This window comes from Oncorhynchus keta, chromosome 5, assembly GCF_023373465.1.
Source record: "Oncorhynchus keta strain PuntledgeMale-10-30-2019 chromosome 5, Oket_V2, whole genome shotgun sequence".
Classification (NCBI taxonomy): domain Eukaryota; kingdom Metazoa; phylum Chordata; class Actinopteri; order Salmoniformes; family Salmonidae; genus Oncorhynchus; species Oncorhynchus keta.
In genome coordinates, this window is record NC_068425.1 from 1,589,729 (window position 1) to 1,604,509 (window position 14,781).

General features: G+C 42.6%; 1 protein-coding gene across 2 annotated transcripts in view; it reads right to left on the reverse strand.

Annotated features, from left to right (window-relative positions):
• The window catches only part of LOC118374817 (plectin-like), a 78,510-nt gene that overhangs the window by 51,641 nt on the left and 12,088 nt on the right, over positions 1-14,781 (reverse strand). For both annotated transcript variants that reach the window (XM_035761298.2, XM_052518332.1), the window contains exons 4-8: positions 8,836-8,977; positions 7,666-7,813; positions 4,642-4,764; positions 4,331-4,384; positions 4,176-4,244 (exon numbers count right to left, since the gene is read on the reverse strand). In XM_035761298.2, the coding sequence (XP_035617191.2) occupies positions 4,176-4,244; positions 4,331-4,384; positions 4,642-4,764; positions 7,666-7,813; positions 8,836-8,977 (536 nt within the window). The remainder of the gene's footprint in view (positions 1-4,175; positions 4,245-4,330; positions 4,385-4,641; positions 4,765-7,665; positions 7,814-8,835; positions 8,978-14,781) is intronic.

The following is a 14,781-nucleotide window of genomic DNA, read 5'->3' on the forward strand; positions in this document are numbered from 1 at the left end:
ATGCCAAGCAGCTGCCATACCAAGCAGTGATGCAGCAAGTAAAGATGCTCTCAATGGTGTAGCTGTAGACCTTTTTGAGGATCTGAGGGCCAATGCCAAATAATCTCAGCTTCCTGAGGGGAGACATGCCGTCTTCACGACTGTGTTGGTGTGTTTGGACCATGAAAGGTCCCATGATGTGGACACAGAGGAACATGAAGCTCTTGAATCGCCCACTACAGCATTTTGGATGCAAATGGGGGTGTGCTCAGTACTCCATGATCAGCTCCTTGTTGTCCCGGCACCACACTGCCAGGTCTCTGACCTCCTCCCTGTAGGCTGTCTCATCGACGTCGGAAAATCAGGCCAACCACCGTTGTGTCGTCGGCAAACGTAATGATAGTGTTGGAATTGTGCGTGGCCACGCAGTCATGGGTGAACAGGGAGTACAGGAGGGGACTAGGCACACATCCCTGAGAGGCTCCCGTGTTGAAGGTCAGTGTGGCGGATGTGTTTTTGCCTACCCTCACCACCTGGGGGCGGCCCATCAGGAAGTCTAGGATCCAGTTGCAGAGGGAAGTGTTTAAACCCAGGGTCCTTAGCTTATTAATGAGCTTGGAGTGCACAGGGCAGTTACAGGTCTAAGAAAATATACTTCCTTCACAATTTTTTTTGTGCTGGTGGGATGGTGTAAAACTAGGTTACACTACAGCTGCAATGGTATCCCAATCATGAGCCCTGGTCTGCCCTGCTCTTGCAGATGTAAACCTTTGTGTGCCGTCTAAAAAATGGGGGCACTTCAGGAGACGAGTATAAGGCTTCTTCCAAAAATAATTTTAGATTTGTTCCAAAAATTAATTAGGCCTATCTGTACATGCAGGCTACTGATTTCCTGTTCAATTTGAAAGGGAGAGCACCTAGATGCGAAGGAGGACCGGAGCTACATTTTATTAGCTTGCTACTGCTATAATTGATTTTAATAAAAATAATATGTTTCGTTGCCAATGATGAAGTTTTATCAGAGTTATTGACCTCGGGGAGGTCATGTTCAAGCCATATTCAAGTAACTTACATAACTTAGGCTATGTGCTAAAAGTAGGCTAATTCGAGAAGGCCTAATTCATTTAAACAGCCAGTCTTTGGTTTGATGCTCATGTGGTGAGCTATAGTTTTGTTAGTCGAGTTAGATTCTCGATGGTGCTGCTGTAGAACTTTCCGAGGATCTGCGGACCCATGCCAAATATTTTCAGTCTCCTGAGGGGAAAAAGGTGTTGTCGTGCCCTCTTCCCAACTGTCCTGGTGTGTTTGGACCATGACAGTTTGTTGGTGATGTGGACACCAAGGAACTCGAAATTCTCGACTCGCTCCACTACAGAGAGTGTCTGCGTTGCCAAGCGTTAAAATAGAAGTCAGTTCTATTTGTGATGCTGAACGCGGTATTAGTCCTGCCTCTCACATCTCCTCATTGCTTTACAGAAGCAGATACCCTGGTGCCATCTACTCATTGGTTATACCCATGTGGGTGATTGAGAGATGAATTAAGGTTGGTCGGTCATGGTAATACACCTTATTATGAAAGTTTAGATGCCAATCGCCATATAAAGTCCCAAATAAGAAAAAAGCCTGGAAGGAGGAGAGAGGACTAGAAATGGTTTGGTTAACCGTTTTATGTGTGGATTAATTGGCGGAGTAGAGGACCTTGTGCATTTCAAGTAAAATAACAACTCAACATTTAAATTCCAGGACGAATTAGCTAGCAACAGCAAGCTAACTAAATAGGACAAATTAGCTAGCAACTGCAAGCTAGCTAGCTAAATTGCCATAAATGTTTAATGCATTTTGACCTGTCAACAAATTAATAGAATTTGATCCGTTTTTTTTTTTTTTTTTTTTAAACCTGCGTGTTCGTGATCGCGTTTGGTGTGAGGGAACTAAATCAATTGGCGCACGATGGTGCATGCGCGTGTCTGGTTTGCTCATGGTGTAAGGCTCAGGTCTGAGGCTCTGGTCTGTCTTAGGCATGCTCTCTGCTATCCACTTTGTTTTAATTATAATTTTGTGTATAGTGGAGGGTCATTTATTTATAGAGGAGGGTCACTTTTCTTCCAGATGAAAATGTTAGTGAGGGCTATCCATTTTCATTTCAGAGGTCCGATTTTCTCGAGGTATCGCTCATTATAAATAACGTACAGTCCCTAATTCTTCAAGTCTTACCCATACTAACCAACCATTTGATCTCAATCAGTTTCATGGGGATATGCATTTAGACATTGAGTTATACAGTGTTGTCACACAGTATTGTTTTGAATGATGTACAGTGATCAAATGTTTGAGCAGATGCTGTTAACAAACTGTAGCATAGCCTACATGTGCATTATGCCTAGTGGTGAGCTCTGTGTATTTTGGCCACATGAGCGAAATATTAGGTGGTGTTTTTGTCTTACAGTAACGTTATACTATGCTATTACAGTAGGGGAAAAAATGATTTTGTCAGCCACCAATTGTGCAAGTTCTCCCACTTAAAAAGATGAGAGGCCTGTCATTTTCATAATAGGTACACTTCAACTATGACAGACAAAATGAGAAAAAATCTAGAAAATCATATTGTAGGATTTTTAATGAATTAATTTGCAAATTATGGTGGAAAATAAGTATTTGGTCAATAACAAAAGTTTATTTCAATACTTTGTTATATACCCTTTGTTGGCAATGACAGAGGTCAAACATTTTCTGTAAGTTAAGGTTTTCACACACTGTTGCTGGTATTTTGGCCAATTCCTCCATGCAGATCTCCTCTAGAGCAGTGATGTTTTGGGGCAGTTGCTGGGCAACACAGACTTTCAACTCCCTCCAAAGATTCTCTATGGGGTTGAGATCTGGAGACTGGCTAGGGAGTTTTTCCTAGCCACCGTGCTTCTACACCTGCATTGCTTGCTGTTTGGGGTTTTAGGCTGGGTTTCTGTACAGCACTTTGAGATATCAGCTGATGTACGAAGGGCTATATAAATAAAATTTGATTTGGTTTGATTTGGTTAGGCCACTCCAGGACCTTGAAATGCTTCTTACGAAGCCACTCCTTCGTTGCCCGGGTGGTGTGTTTGGGATCATTGTCATGCTGAAAGACCCAGCCACGTTTCATCTTCAAATCCCTTGCTGATGGTAGGCTTTGTTACTTTGGTCCCAGCTCTCTGCAGGTCATTCCCTAGGTCCCCCCGTGTGGTTCTGGGATTTTTGCTCACCGTTCTTGTGATCATTTTGACCCTATGGGGTGAGATCTTGCGTGGAGCCCCAGATCGAGGGAGATTATCAGTGGTCTTGTATGTCTTCCATTTCCTAATAATTGCTCCCACAGTTGATTTCTTCAAACCAAGCTGCTTACCTATTGCAGATTCAGTCTTCCCAGTCTGGTGCAGGTCTACAATTTTGTTTCTGGTGTCCTTTGACAGGTCTTTGGTCTTGGCCATAGCGGAGTTTGGAGTGTGACTGTTTGAGGTTGTGGACAGGTGTCTTTTATACTGATAACAAGTTCAAACAGGTGCCATTAATACAGGTAAGTGGAGGACAGAGGAGCCTGACCAAATAGAGGTGACCAAATACTTTTATATATATATGCCATTTAGCAGACGCTTTTATCCAAAGCGACTTACAGTCATGTGTGCATACATTCTACGTATGGGTGGTCCCGGGAATCGAACCCACTACCCTGGCGTTACAAGCGCCATGCTCTACCAACTGAGCTACAGAAGGACCACATTCTCCACCATAATTTGCAAATAAATACATTTAAAATGCTACAATGTGATTTTCTGGATTTTTTTCCCTCATTTTGTCTGTCATAGTTGAAGTGTACCTATGATGAAAATGACAGGCCTCTCTCATCTTTTTAAGTGGGAGAACTTCCACAATTGGTGGCTGACTAAATACTGTTTTGCCCCACTGTATATTTGGTTCTGTTATGTAAAATACTGTGATCATTATGTGATCTTGCAGACATTGATTGAGCTTTGTCTAACGTTGATCTAACTTTGCCTGAGTAGCCTGTTCTCCACGCATGTACTTATGCGCAGAACGTGATCCACATAAGTGCTGGCAGAAGCTTCAGGAAGCTCCAGATATTTTATTCAGAGGACTAAAGATCCCAAAAATGTCATATCCGTAGGCACTCCATTAAAATAACGATAACTGTACATCCATACCTCCTCAGCAACAATATCTCTGTAGAACCTCAGGGTTTGGTCAGTCAGGACGAACCAGTGCTTCTTCCACTGCAAGATAGAAAACGAATCAACAATTAAGGAATTGCAATTCACATGCACAAGCACATACAGATACAAAGTTTATAAACACTAACCTGTCCTTTGTCAGTCAGTCTGGTCATCCAGCCCTTTTTGAAGTTGAGGTCGGGCTGAGAAGGGGAAAACCTTTATCATTTTTAATTTAAAAAAAATTATAATAATGTAAATCAGTTTAGCTAAATGAACTTTACCCTATATTTGTAATATTAGGCCAGTTTCCCAGACACAGATTAAGTACACAGATTTAGTCCTAGACTAAAAGGCATGCTCAATTGATAATCTCTTTGTCTGGGAAACCGGCACATTATGTATTGGACACACCCAGATCTAGTTTAAGAATGTAGAGGTCCCATCTGGACAGATTTACCGTTGCTGTGGTGGCTGTAGCTTCTGCTGCTCTCCGGTCCAAGGACTTGGAGCGGCGGTAGCAGGGCATGGTTGGTCTGGAGACATCCGGGGCAGAACGCTTCAGAGCAGATTCCAGGGCCTCCTCCAACCACAGGCAGAGAGGAGAGAACTACAGTTGAGCACATGTCTACTTTTATCCCCAAAAATTACAAAATTTCAACCAAACTTCCATTGTGTTGCTTAATGTAGGGTGTGTGAAAACTCACTTTGGTGATGCCATTTAGTCTAGTATGATGGTGCCGACAGGCAGCTCTGCTTCTAGCTCCTAAGCAACTTTGACGGTAACAAAGTTCTACCAACACGCTACCGAAGTTCTACCAACACATTGACTACAGTACTCGTGCTGGGAATACACTCCACCACTGCAAGTCTCTCTTCCAGGATGCCTACAAGGCCCTACCCCACCCTCCCTTCGCCAAATCAGATCACAACTTTATTTTGCTCCTCCCTTCCTATAGGCAGAAACTTATACAGGAAGGACCCGTGCTAAGGTCTATTCAACGCTGGTCTGACCAATGCTTCAAGATTGTTTTGATCACGGGGACTGAGATATGTTTCGGGTAGCCTCGGATAATAACATTGATGAGTTCATCAGGAAGTGTATAGGGGGATTTGTTCCTACTGTGACTATTAAAACCTACTCAAACCAGAAACTGTGGAAAGATGGCAGCATTCGCGCTAAACTGAAAGCGCAAACCACCGCATTTAACCATGGCAAGGTGACTGGGAATATGGTCAAACACAAACAGTGTATTTATTCCCTCCGTAAGGCAATCAAACAGGCAAAATATTCGCAATTCAATGGCTCAGACACAAGACGTATGTGGCAGGGTCTACAGACAATCAAGGATTACAAAGGGAAAACCAGCCACGTCGCCGAGACCAACATCTTTCTCACAGACAAGCTAAACACCTTCTTCACCCGCTTTGAGGACAACACAATGCCAGCGACGAGGCCCTCTCCCAAGGACTATGGGCTATCCTTTTCTGGCCGACATGAGTACGACATTTAAAGCGTGTTAAACCTCGTAAGGCTGCTAGCCCAGATAGCATCCCTAGCTGTGTCCTCCGAGCATGCGCAGACCAGCTGTCTGGAGTGTTTACAGACATTCAATCTCTACCTATCCCAATCTGCTGTCTCCACTTGCTTCAAGGTGTCCACCATTGTTCCTGTACCCAAGAAAGCAAAGGTTACTGAACTAAATGACTATCGAATGTAGCACTCACTTCTGTAATCATGAAGTGCTTTGAGAGGGTAGTTAAGAACCATATCACCTCTACCTTACCTAACACCCTAGACCCACTTCAATTTTCTTACCACCCCAATAGATCCACAGACGATGCCTTCGCCATTGCACTGTACACTGCCCTATCCCACCTGGACAAGAGGAATATCTACGTAAGAATGCTGTTCACTGACTACAGCTCAGCCTTCAACACCATGGTACCCTCCAAGCTCATCATCAAGCTCGGGGCCCTGATCTGAACTCCGCTATGTGCAACTGGGTCCTGGACTTCCTGACAGGCCGCCCCCATGTGGTGAAGGTAGGAAACAACACCTCCACTTTACTGATCCTCAACACAGGGGCCCCACAAGGGTGCGTACTCAGCCCCTTCCTGTATTCCCTGTTCACCCATGACTGCGTGGCCACACACGCCTCCAACTCAATCATCAAGTTTGCAGACGACACCATAGTACGCCTGATTACCAACAATGACGAGACAGCCTACATGGAGGAGGTGAGGGCCCTGGCGGAGTGGTGCCAGGAAAATAACCTGTCCCTCAACGTCAACAAAACGAAGGAGCTGATCGTGGACTTCAGGAAAAAGCAGAGGTAGCACGCCCCTATCCCCATTGACGGGACCACAGTGGAGAAGGTGGAACATACTGCTTTACTAATTTCATATGTATACGCTGTATTCTATTCCATTGTATTTTAGTCAATGCCACTCTGACATTGCACGTCCTAATATTTATATAGTTCTTAATTCCATTATTTAACTTTCAGATTTGTGTGTATTGTTAGATATTACTGCACTGTTGGAGCTAGGAACACAAGCAATAACATCTGATGAATATGTGACCAATACAATTTGAATTTATTTGATTTCACTTCCTTAAATATGATTCTAAATATTCTAAAATCGTTCAGTGGGGTCTCTCTAACATATCATTAACAACAATATCCAAAAAGTTAGATTTCGTAACCTAATACATCTGATAATAAGCACCGAGGCTTTCTCGCTGATGCTTTTGAGGATATAACATTTTGTGGTCGTCCCCTTCCAAGTTGTTTCCGCAAATATCAAATTAGCCTGACACGAGCTGAATAAAATATAAAAGGTTTTGAAGATAAAATTTTTAAAAACTTGTGGGAATGCTCAGTCCGCCAACCGTTGACGTTTCAAAGAGAGACGCTTTTTTTTTGTGAGACGTCTTCAAAAAAGAACAGGAACTTCGCGTTATGAAAAGTGTATACTAAAACATGAAAATGCTACCTGTCATATCTCAAAATAGATATCTATCTTACCTCTGTATTGTTTTATGTCCTCTGGATTTGAGAAGCAAGATGACGAATTCAATGGTAAACCTGTCAGGCAGCCTTAATTCTCGCACAGCCTATCCGACGCGATGCAATTTTTTGACAACTCTTTTTTCTGGCCATTGATTTATTCACCCTAATTTTGATCATCCTACAAGTGTAAAAAGTCTAATAAGTTTTGAACGGATTATGATAGAGACAAGAGGTTTGGAACATTGGTTTTCTTAGAGGAGTATCTACACAATTAACATTATTTTACCCATTGGCCAAAATATTCAGTTTGATTGGACACTACTTAATGTCTCTTCAGTTTCAACAGCAGTTTCTATCTCCACATATCTCACAATTCAGGTACTTGGTAGTCCAAAGCTAAATGAATGTGATCAATATACTGGTAGTTTATTGCGCAATAATCCGTTTACCAAAAATGGTCATTGTACCTGTTTTTTGGTTATCTGCATTCTGCTGTGTCGGGTCTGGCTTGTGGTGTTGGAGAATGATGAGGAAGAGGAGGTCGGGTCAGATGAAGAGCTGGTGTCCATGTTGTCAACGTGATTACCCTCTAACTGGTCTATGACCTGCGACCTCCTGATCCCAAAACAAACAAACACACACAGAGTACACATATCAATGCTTAACTCAATTGACTTACTAAATGCAAAAGTACCCAAACACATTCCCTTAAAATACACAAAGAGAACAACACATATCAATGCTGAACTTAAACGACTTACATAACGCAAAAGTACACAAACAGATAACTAACAAAATGTACAGTTTACATGTTTAGTAATGTAATTTCAGCATGGTAATAATAAGGAATGCAGAGGCAAAATAATAGGTTGTGATGATAGGAATGGATTTGGTAATGTAGGGGTGATGGCTGGAGCCCCATGTTGTGGTTGGCGGATGGTTTGGAAAGAGGCAAGCAGGCAGGAACGGGCAGTCCCAGTAGGGCTGAGTGACATGGTTGGTGGGGCTCCAGAGACCTAAGACAGGGAAAACAACAAAGGAGTATGATTTGTGTTTGGAATGTATGAACATAAAAACAGAAGATACAAGTTTTGAGATGGTGAACACGACAGCTCATGTGGCAAAAAGAGACATGAGAGCATCAATTCTGCTCAGTCAGTCTGCTCTGTCGGTGATCAGCGACTTGAGAAGAATTTATGCTCTCAAACACCGCTGTGACTAAGAAGTCTGACCTGCGTTCCAAGACAAATCGCCTGTTGAGCTGGTCCCTGCCAGGGCTGTCTGCTCTACCCTGCACCAGACTCCCTGCCTGGGCCCCGAAGGCCCCCATCGTCTCCCTGTCATCCAGCCGTCTGGTCCTGTGCACATCAGCCAACCACACATACTTTGGTCTCCCCACACTGGGACCCCGGGGGTCGTCACCCTGGTCCTCAGCCCGGCCCTTGTCCACCTTCACCATGCCCCTGGTAGACTCACCCCGTAGCCAGCCGAAGGACGTGCTGGTGGCAGAGCATCTTGAGCCCATTGGGGACCTGCCAATCAGGACCTGAGGACAAGGGGAGGAGGAGGAAGAGCAACCAGAAGAGGAGGAAGAGACGGGAGATGCCAAGGGACCGTTGATGGGGAGGAAGACAAACCTCAGGGGGTCCCTGGGAGAAACACTGGACCGAGACAAAGATGGCTGCCAGGAGTCTGTAGCTGGTATGTTCTTCTCTAGGGAGGAGCAACCACTCTCTGCCCGAGACTTGGGTCCGGAATGTATAAGGAATTGTTGGGCATCTGGGGAGGGAGTTCCAAGGAGAGGGAACGGGGGAAGAGGAAGGGAAGGGTTAATCTGCAATACAGATAAATCAACGGGAATAACCAGTAAATTGTAGGTAAATTTGTGCATAAAGTGGGCCACCAACAGGAACGTGTGTGTGTGTATATGTGTGTCTGTGTGGTGTGTCTGTGTGTGTGTGTGTGAGTGTATAAACGCTGGTTTCACTCAGTCAGGAATAATCTGTACCGAGCTGGGGCTTTGTGGCACCTCCAGTGCCTTCAGAAAGTATTCACATCCCTTGACTTTTTACACATTTTGTTGTGTTACAGCCTTCATTTAAAATAGATGAAATTCATATTTTTTGTCATTGCTCCTTGTGGCGGGCTGGGCGCCTGCAAGCTGACTTCGGTTGTCAGTTGGACGGTGTTTCCTCCGACACATTGGTGCAGCTGGCTTTCGGGTTAAACAAGCAGTGTGTCAAGAAGCAGTGCGGCTTGGCTGGCCATGTTTCGGGGGATGCATGGCTCTTGACCTTTGCCTCTCCCGAGACCATTGTGGAGTTGCAGCGATGAGACAAGATCGTAATTACCAATCTGATATCATGAAATTGGGGAGAAAAAGCAAGTAAAAATATTTTTTTTCAATATATAAAAAAACAAATGTAGAAAACAATAATAAAATCACAGTACCAGTCAAAAGTTTGGACACATGGGTTTTTCTTTATTTTTTCACAATTTTCTACATTGTAGAATAATAGTGAAGACATTAAACTATGATTTAACACACATGGAATCATGTAGTAACCAAAAAAGTGTTATAAAATATATTTTATATTTGAGATTCTTCAAAGTAGCCACCCTTTGCCTTGATGACAGCTTTGCACACTCTCAGTATTCTCTCAACCAGGTTCACTTGGAATGCTTTTCCAACCATCTTGAAGGAGTTCCCACGTATGCTGAGCACTTGTTGGCGGCTTTTCCTTCACTCTGCGGTACGACTCATATCCAAACAATCACAATTGGGTTGAGGTCGGGTGATTGTGTAGGTCAGGTCATCAAATGCAGCACTCCGTCACTCTCCTTCTTGGTCAAATAGCCCTTACACAGCCTGGAGGTGTGTTGGGTCATTGTACTGCTGAAAAACTAATTATAGTCTCACTAAGCGCAAACCAGATAGGATGGCGTATCGCTGAAGAATACTGTGGTAGCCATGCTAGTGTGCCTTGAATTCTAAATAAATAACAGACAGTGTCACCAACAAAGAACCCCAACACCATCACATCTCATCCTCCATGCTTCGTGGTGGGAACCACACATGCAGAGATCATCCGTTCACCTACTCTGTCTCACACAAAGACACAACGGTTGGAACCTAAAATCTCACATTTGGACTCATCGGGACAAAATACAGATTTCCACCGGTCTACTGTCCATTGCTCCATTGCTCACCGGTCTACTGTCCATTGTTTCTTGAACCAAGCTAGTCTCTTCTTCTTATTGATGTCCTTTAGTAGTGGTTTCTTTGCAGCAATTCGACCATGAAGGCATGATTCATGCAGTCTTCTCTGAACAGTTCAGGTTTGAGATGTGTCTGTTACTTGAACTCTGTGAAGCATTTATTTGGGCTGCAATCTGATGTGCAGCTAACTCTAATGAACTTATCCTCTGCAGCAGAGGTAACTCTAGGTCTTCCTTTCCTGTTAAAATTCCTCAAGCATACAAGTATTTTACACCATGTTAAATATAAAATTCTCGTTAATCCAGCCACAGTGTCTGATTTAAAAATGCTTTACAGCGAAAGCACCACAAACTATTATGTTAGGTCACCACCAACTCACAGAAACACACAGCCATTTTTCCAGCCAAAGAGAGGAGTCACAAAAAGCACAAATACAGATCAAATTAATCACTAACCTTTGAAGATCTTCATCAGATGACACTCATAGGACTTCATGTTACACAATACATGTATGTTTTGTTCGATAAAGTGCATATTTATATAAAAAATCTCATTTTACATTGGGGTGTTTATGTTCAGTAGTTCTAAAACATGCGGTGATTGTGCAGAGATTGTGCAGAGAGTCCTTATAAATGTTGATGAAAATACAAGTGTTATACATGGAATTAGAGATATACTTCTCCTTAATGCAACCGCTGTGTCAGATTTTTTTAAAACTTTACGGAAAAAGCAAACCTTGCAATAATCTGAGTACAGTGTTCAGACAACAAAGCAGCCAAAAGATATCCGCCATATTGTGTAGTCAACATTAGTCAGAAATAGCATTATAAATATTCACTTACCTTTGATGAATCCGAATGCCAAGGAATCTTTAAAGGTTCAATAATGTTTATGGATGTCTTTCCAGGATCGGACGAAAAGTTTTTTATCATAAATGTTCAATAATGTTTTTATCATAAATGTTCAATAATGTTACACCCGTAGAATTCCTATGTCTGTAGAAAAACAATTGAACGAGAGCTAACTCTCTCGTGACTGCTCCTCACGAGCCTGTGGCACTCTGCCAGACACCTGGCTCAATCAGCTCTCATTCGCCCCCACTTCACAGTAGAAGCCTGAAACAACGTTCTAAAGACTGTTGACATCTTAGGAAGTGCAATATGACCCCATTTACACTGTATATTGGAATGGCAAACAGTTGAAAAACTGCAAACCTCAGATTTCCCACTACCTGGTTGGATTTTTGTCAGGTTTTCGCCTGCCATATGAGTTCTGTTATACTCACAGACATAATTCAAACAGTTTTAGACACGTCAGAGTTTTTTCTATCCAATACTACTAATAATATGCATATATTAGCATCTGGGACAGAGTAGCAGGCAGTTTACTCTGGGCACCTTATTCATCCAAGCTACTCAATACTGCCCCCCGTCACCAAGAAGTTAAGCCATACACTCCACAGAGCTGGGCTTTATAGAAGAGTGGCAATTGCTTAACTTCTTATGGCTGGGTGGCAGTATTGAGTAGCTTGGATGAATAAGTTGCCCAAAGTAAAACGGCCTACTCCTCAGTCTCAGTTGCTAATATACAGTGGGGAGAACAAGTATTTGATACACTGCCGATTTTGCAGGTTGTCCTATTTACAAAGCATGTAGAGGTCTGTAATGTTTTATCATAGGTACACTTCAACTGTGAGAGGCGGACTCTAAAACAAAAATCCAGAAAATCACATTGTATGATTTTTAAGTAATTAATTTGCATTTTATTGCATGACATAAGTATTTGATCACCTACCAACCAGTAAGAATTCCGGCTCTCACATACCTGTTAGTTTTTCTTTAAGAAGCCCTCCTGTTCTCCACTCATTACCTGTATTAACTGCACCTGTTTGAACTCGTTACCTGTATAAAAGACACCTGTCCACACACTCAATCAAACAGACTCCAACCTCTCCACAATGGCAAAGACCAGAGAGCTGTGTAAGGACATCAGGGTTAAAATTGTAGACCTGCACAATGCTGGGATGGGCTACAGGACAATAGGCAAGCAGCTTGGTGAGAAGGCAACAACTGTTGGCGCAATTATTAGAAAATGGAAGAAGTTCAAGATGACGGTCAATCACCCTCGGTCTGGGGCTCCATGCAAGATCTCACCTCGTGTGGCATCAATGATCATGAAGAAGGTGAGGGATCAGTCCAGAACTACACAGCAGGACCTGGTCAATGACCTGAAGAGAGCTGGGACCACAGTCTCAAAGAAAACCATTAGTAACACACTACGCCGTCATGGATTAAAATCCTGCAGCGCAAGCAAGGTCCCCCTGCTCAAATCAAATCAAATCAAATGTATTTATATAGCCCTTCGTACATCAGCTGATATCTCAAAGTGCTGTACAGAAACCCAGCCTAAAACCCCAAACAGCAAACAATGCAGGTGTAAAAGCCAGCGCATGTCCAGGTCCGTCTGAAGTTTGCCAATGACCATCTGGATGATCCAGAGGAGGAATGGGAGAAGGTCACGTGGTATGATGAGAAAAAAATGAGCTTTTTGGTCTAAACTCCACTCGCCGTGTTTGGAGGAAGAAGAAGGAGGAGTACAACCCCAAAAACACCATCCCAACCGTGAAACATGGAGGTGGAAACATCATTCTTTGGGGATGCTTTTCTGCAAAGGGGACAGGACGACTGCACCGTATTGAAGGGAGGATGGATGGGGCCATGTATCGAGAGATCTTGGCCAACAACCTCCTCCCTCAGTAAGAGCATTGAAGATGGGTTGTGGCTGGGTCTTCCAGCATGACAACGACCTGAAACACACAGCCAGGGAAACTAAGGAGTGGCTCAGTAAGAAGCATCTCAAGGTTTGGAGTGACCTAGCCAGTCTCCAGACCTGAACCCAATAGAAAATCTTTGGAGGGAACTGAAAGTCCGTATTGCCCAGCGACAGCCCCGAAACCTGAAGGATCTGGTGAAGGTCTGTATGGAGGAGTGGGCCAAAATCCCTGCTGCAGTGTGTGCAATAAAATGCAAATTAATTACTTAAAAATCATACAATGTGACTTTCTGGATTTTCTCACAGTTGAAGTGTACCTATGAAAAAATGACAGACCTCTACATGCTTTGTAAGTAGGAAATCCTGCAAAATCGGCAGTGTATCAAATACTTGTTCTCCCCACTGTATGTATATTATTATTAGTATTGGATAAAAAACACTCTAAAGTTTCTAAAGCTGTTTGAATGATGTCTGTGAGTATAACAGAACTCATAGGGCAAGCAAAATCCTGAGGAAAAATCAAAACAGGAAGTGAGAAATCTGAGCTTTGTTTGTATTCACCAGAGTCCCCAATGAAATCCCCTTGAGATGTTAATGATGTTGCACTGCCTAGGGGTTCCACTAGATGTCAACCATCAATAGAAATTATAATGAGACTTCTATGGTGTTGTGGGAGTGAATGATAGCAGAATCAGTCAGGTGTCTGGCAGTCCGCCATTTTCTGATCATGCTTATTCCTCATGGTAGTCACTTGCGTTCCATGGCTCATGAAAACATCCTAATGATTGATTCTGTACATAGTTTGAAATGTTTCTTCGACCTATAAATAACTTCTTGTTGTTTTTGTCCGATATAACGCTGACCAGAATGAGCGTTTGGATATGTATACCAAACGCTCTAACAAAAGAAGGTATTTGGACATAAATAACGGACATTTTCGAACAAAACAAAAATTTATTGTGGACCTGGAATTCCTGGAGTGTTTTCTGATGTAGATCATCAAAGGTAAGGGAATATTTATCATGTAATTTCTTGTTTATGTTGACGTCAACATGGCGGCTATTGTGACAAATGTTTCTGAGCGCCATCTCAGATTATTGCATGGCTGGCTTATTCCGAAATCAGACACAGTGGTTGCATTAAGGAGAGCTGTATCTATAATTCTATGTGTATAACTTGTATTATCATCTACATTTATGATGAGTATTTCTGTTGAATGATGTGGCTATGCAAAATCACTGGATGTTTTTGGAACTAGTGAATGTAACGCGTCAATGTAAACTCATATTTTGATAAATATGAACCTTATCAAACAAAACATACATGTGTTGTGTAACATGAAGTCCTATTAGTGTCATCTGGTGAAGATCATCAAAGGTTAGTGATTAATTTTATCTCTATCTGCTTTTTGAAACTCCTCTCTTTGGCTGGGAAAAAATGGCTGTGTTTTTCTGTGGCTATATGTGGTGACCTAACATAATCGTTTGTGGTGCTTTTGCTGTAAAGCATATTTGAAATTGGACACTTTGGTGGGATTAACAACAAGAATAGATTTACAATGGTATGAGATACATGTATGTTTGAGGAATGT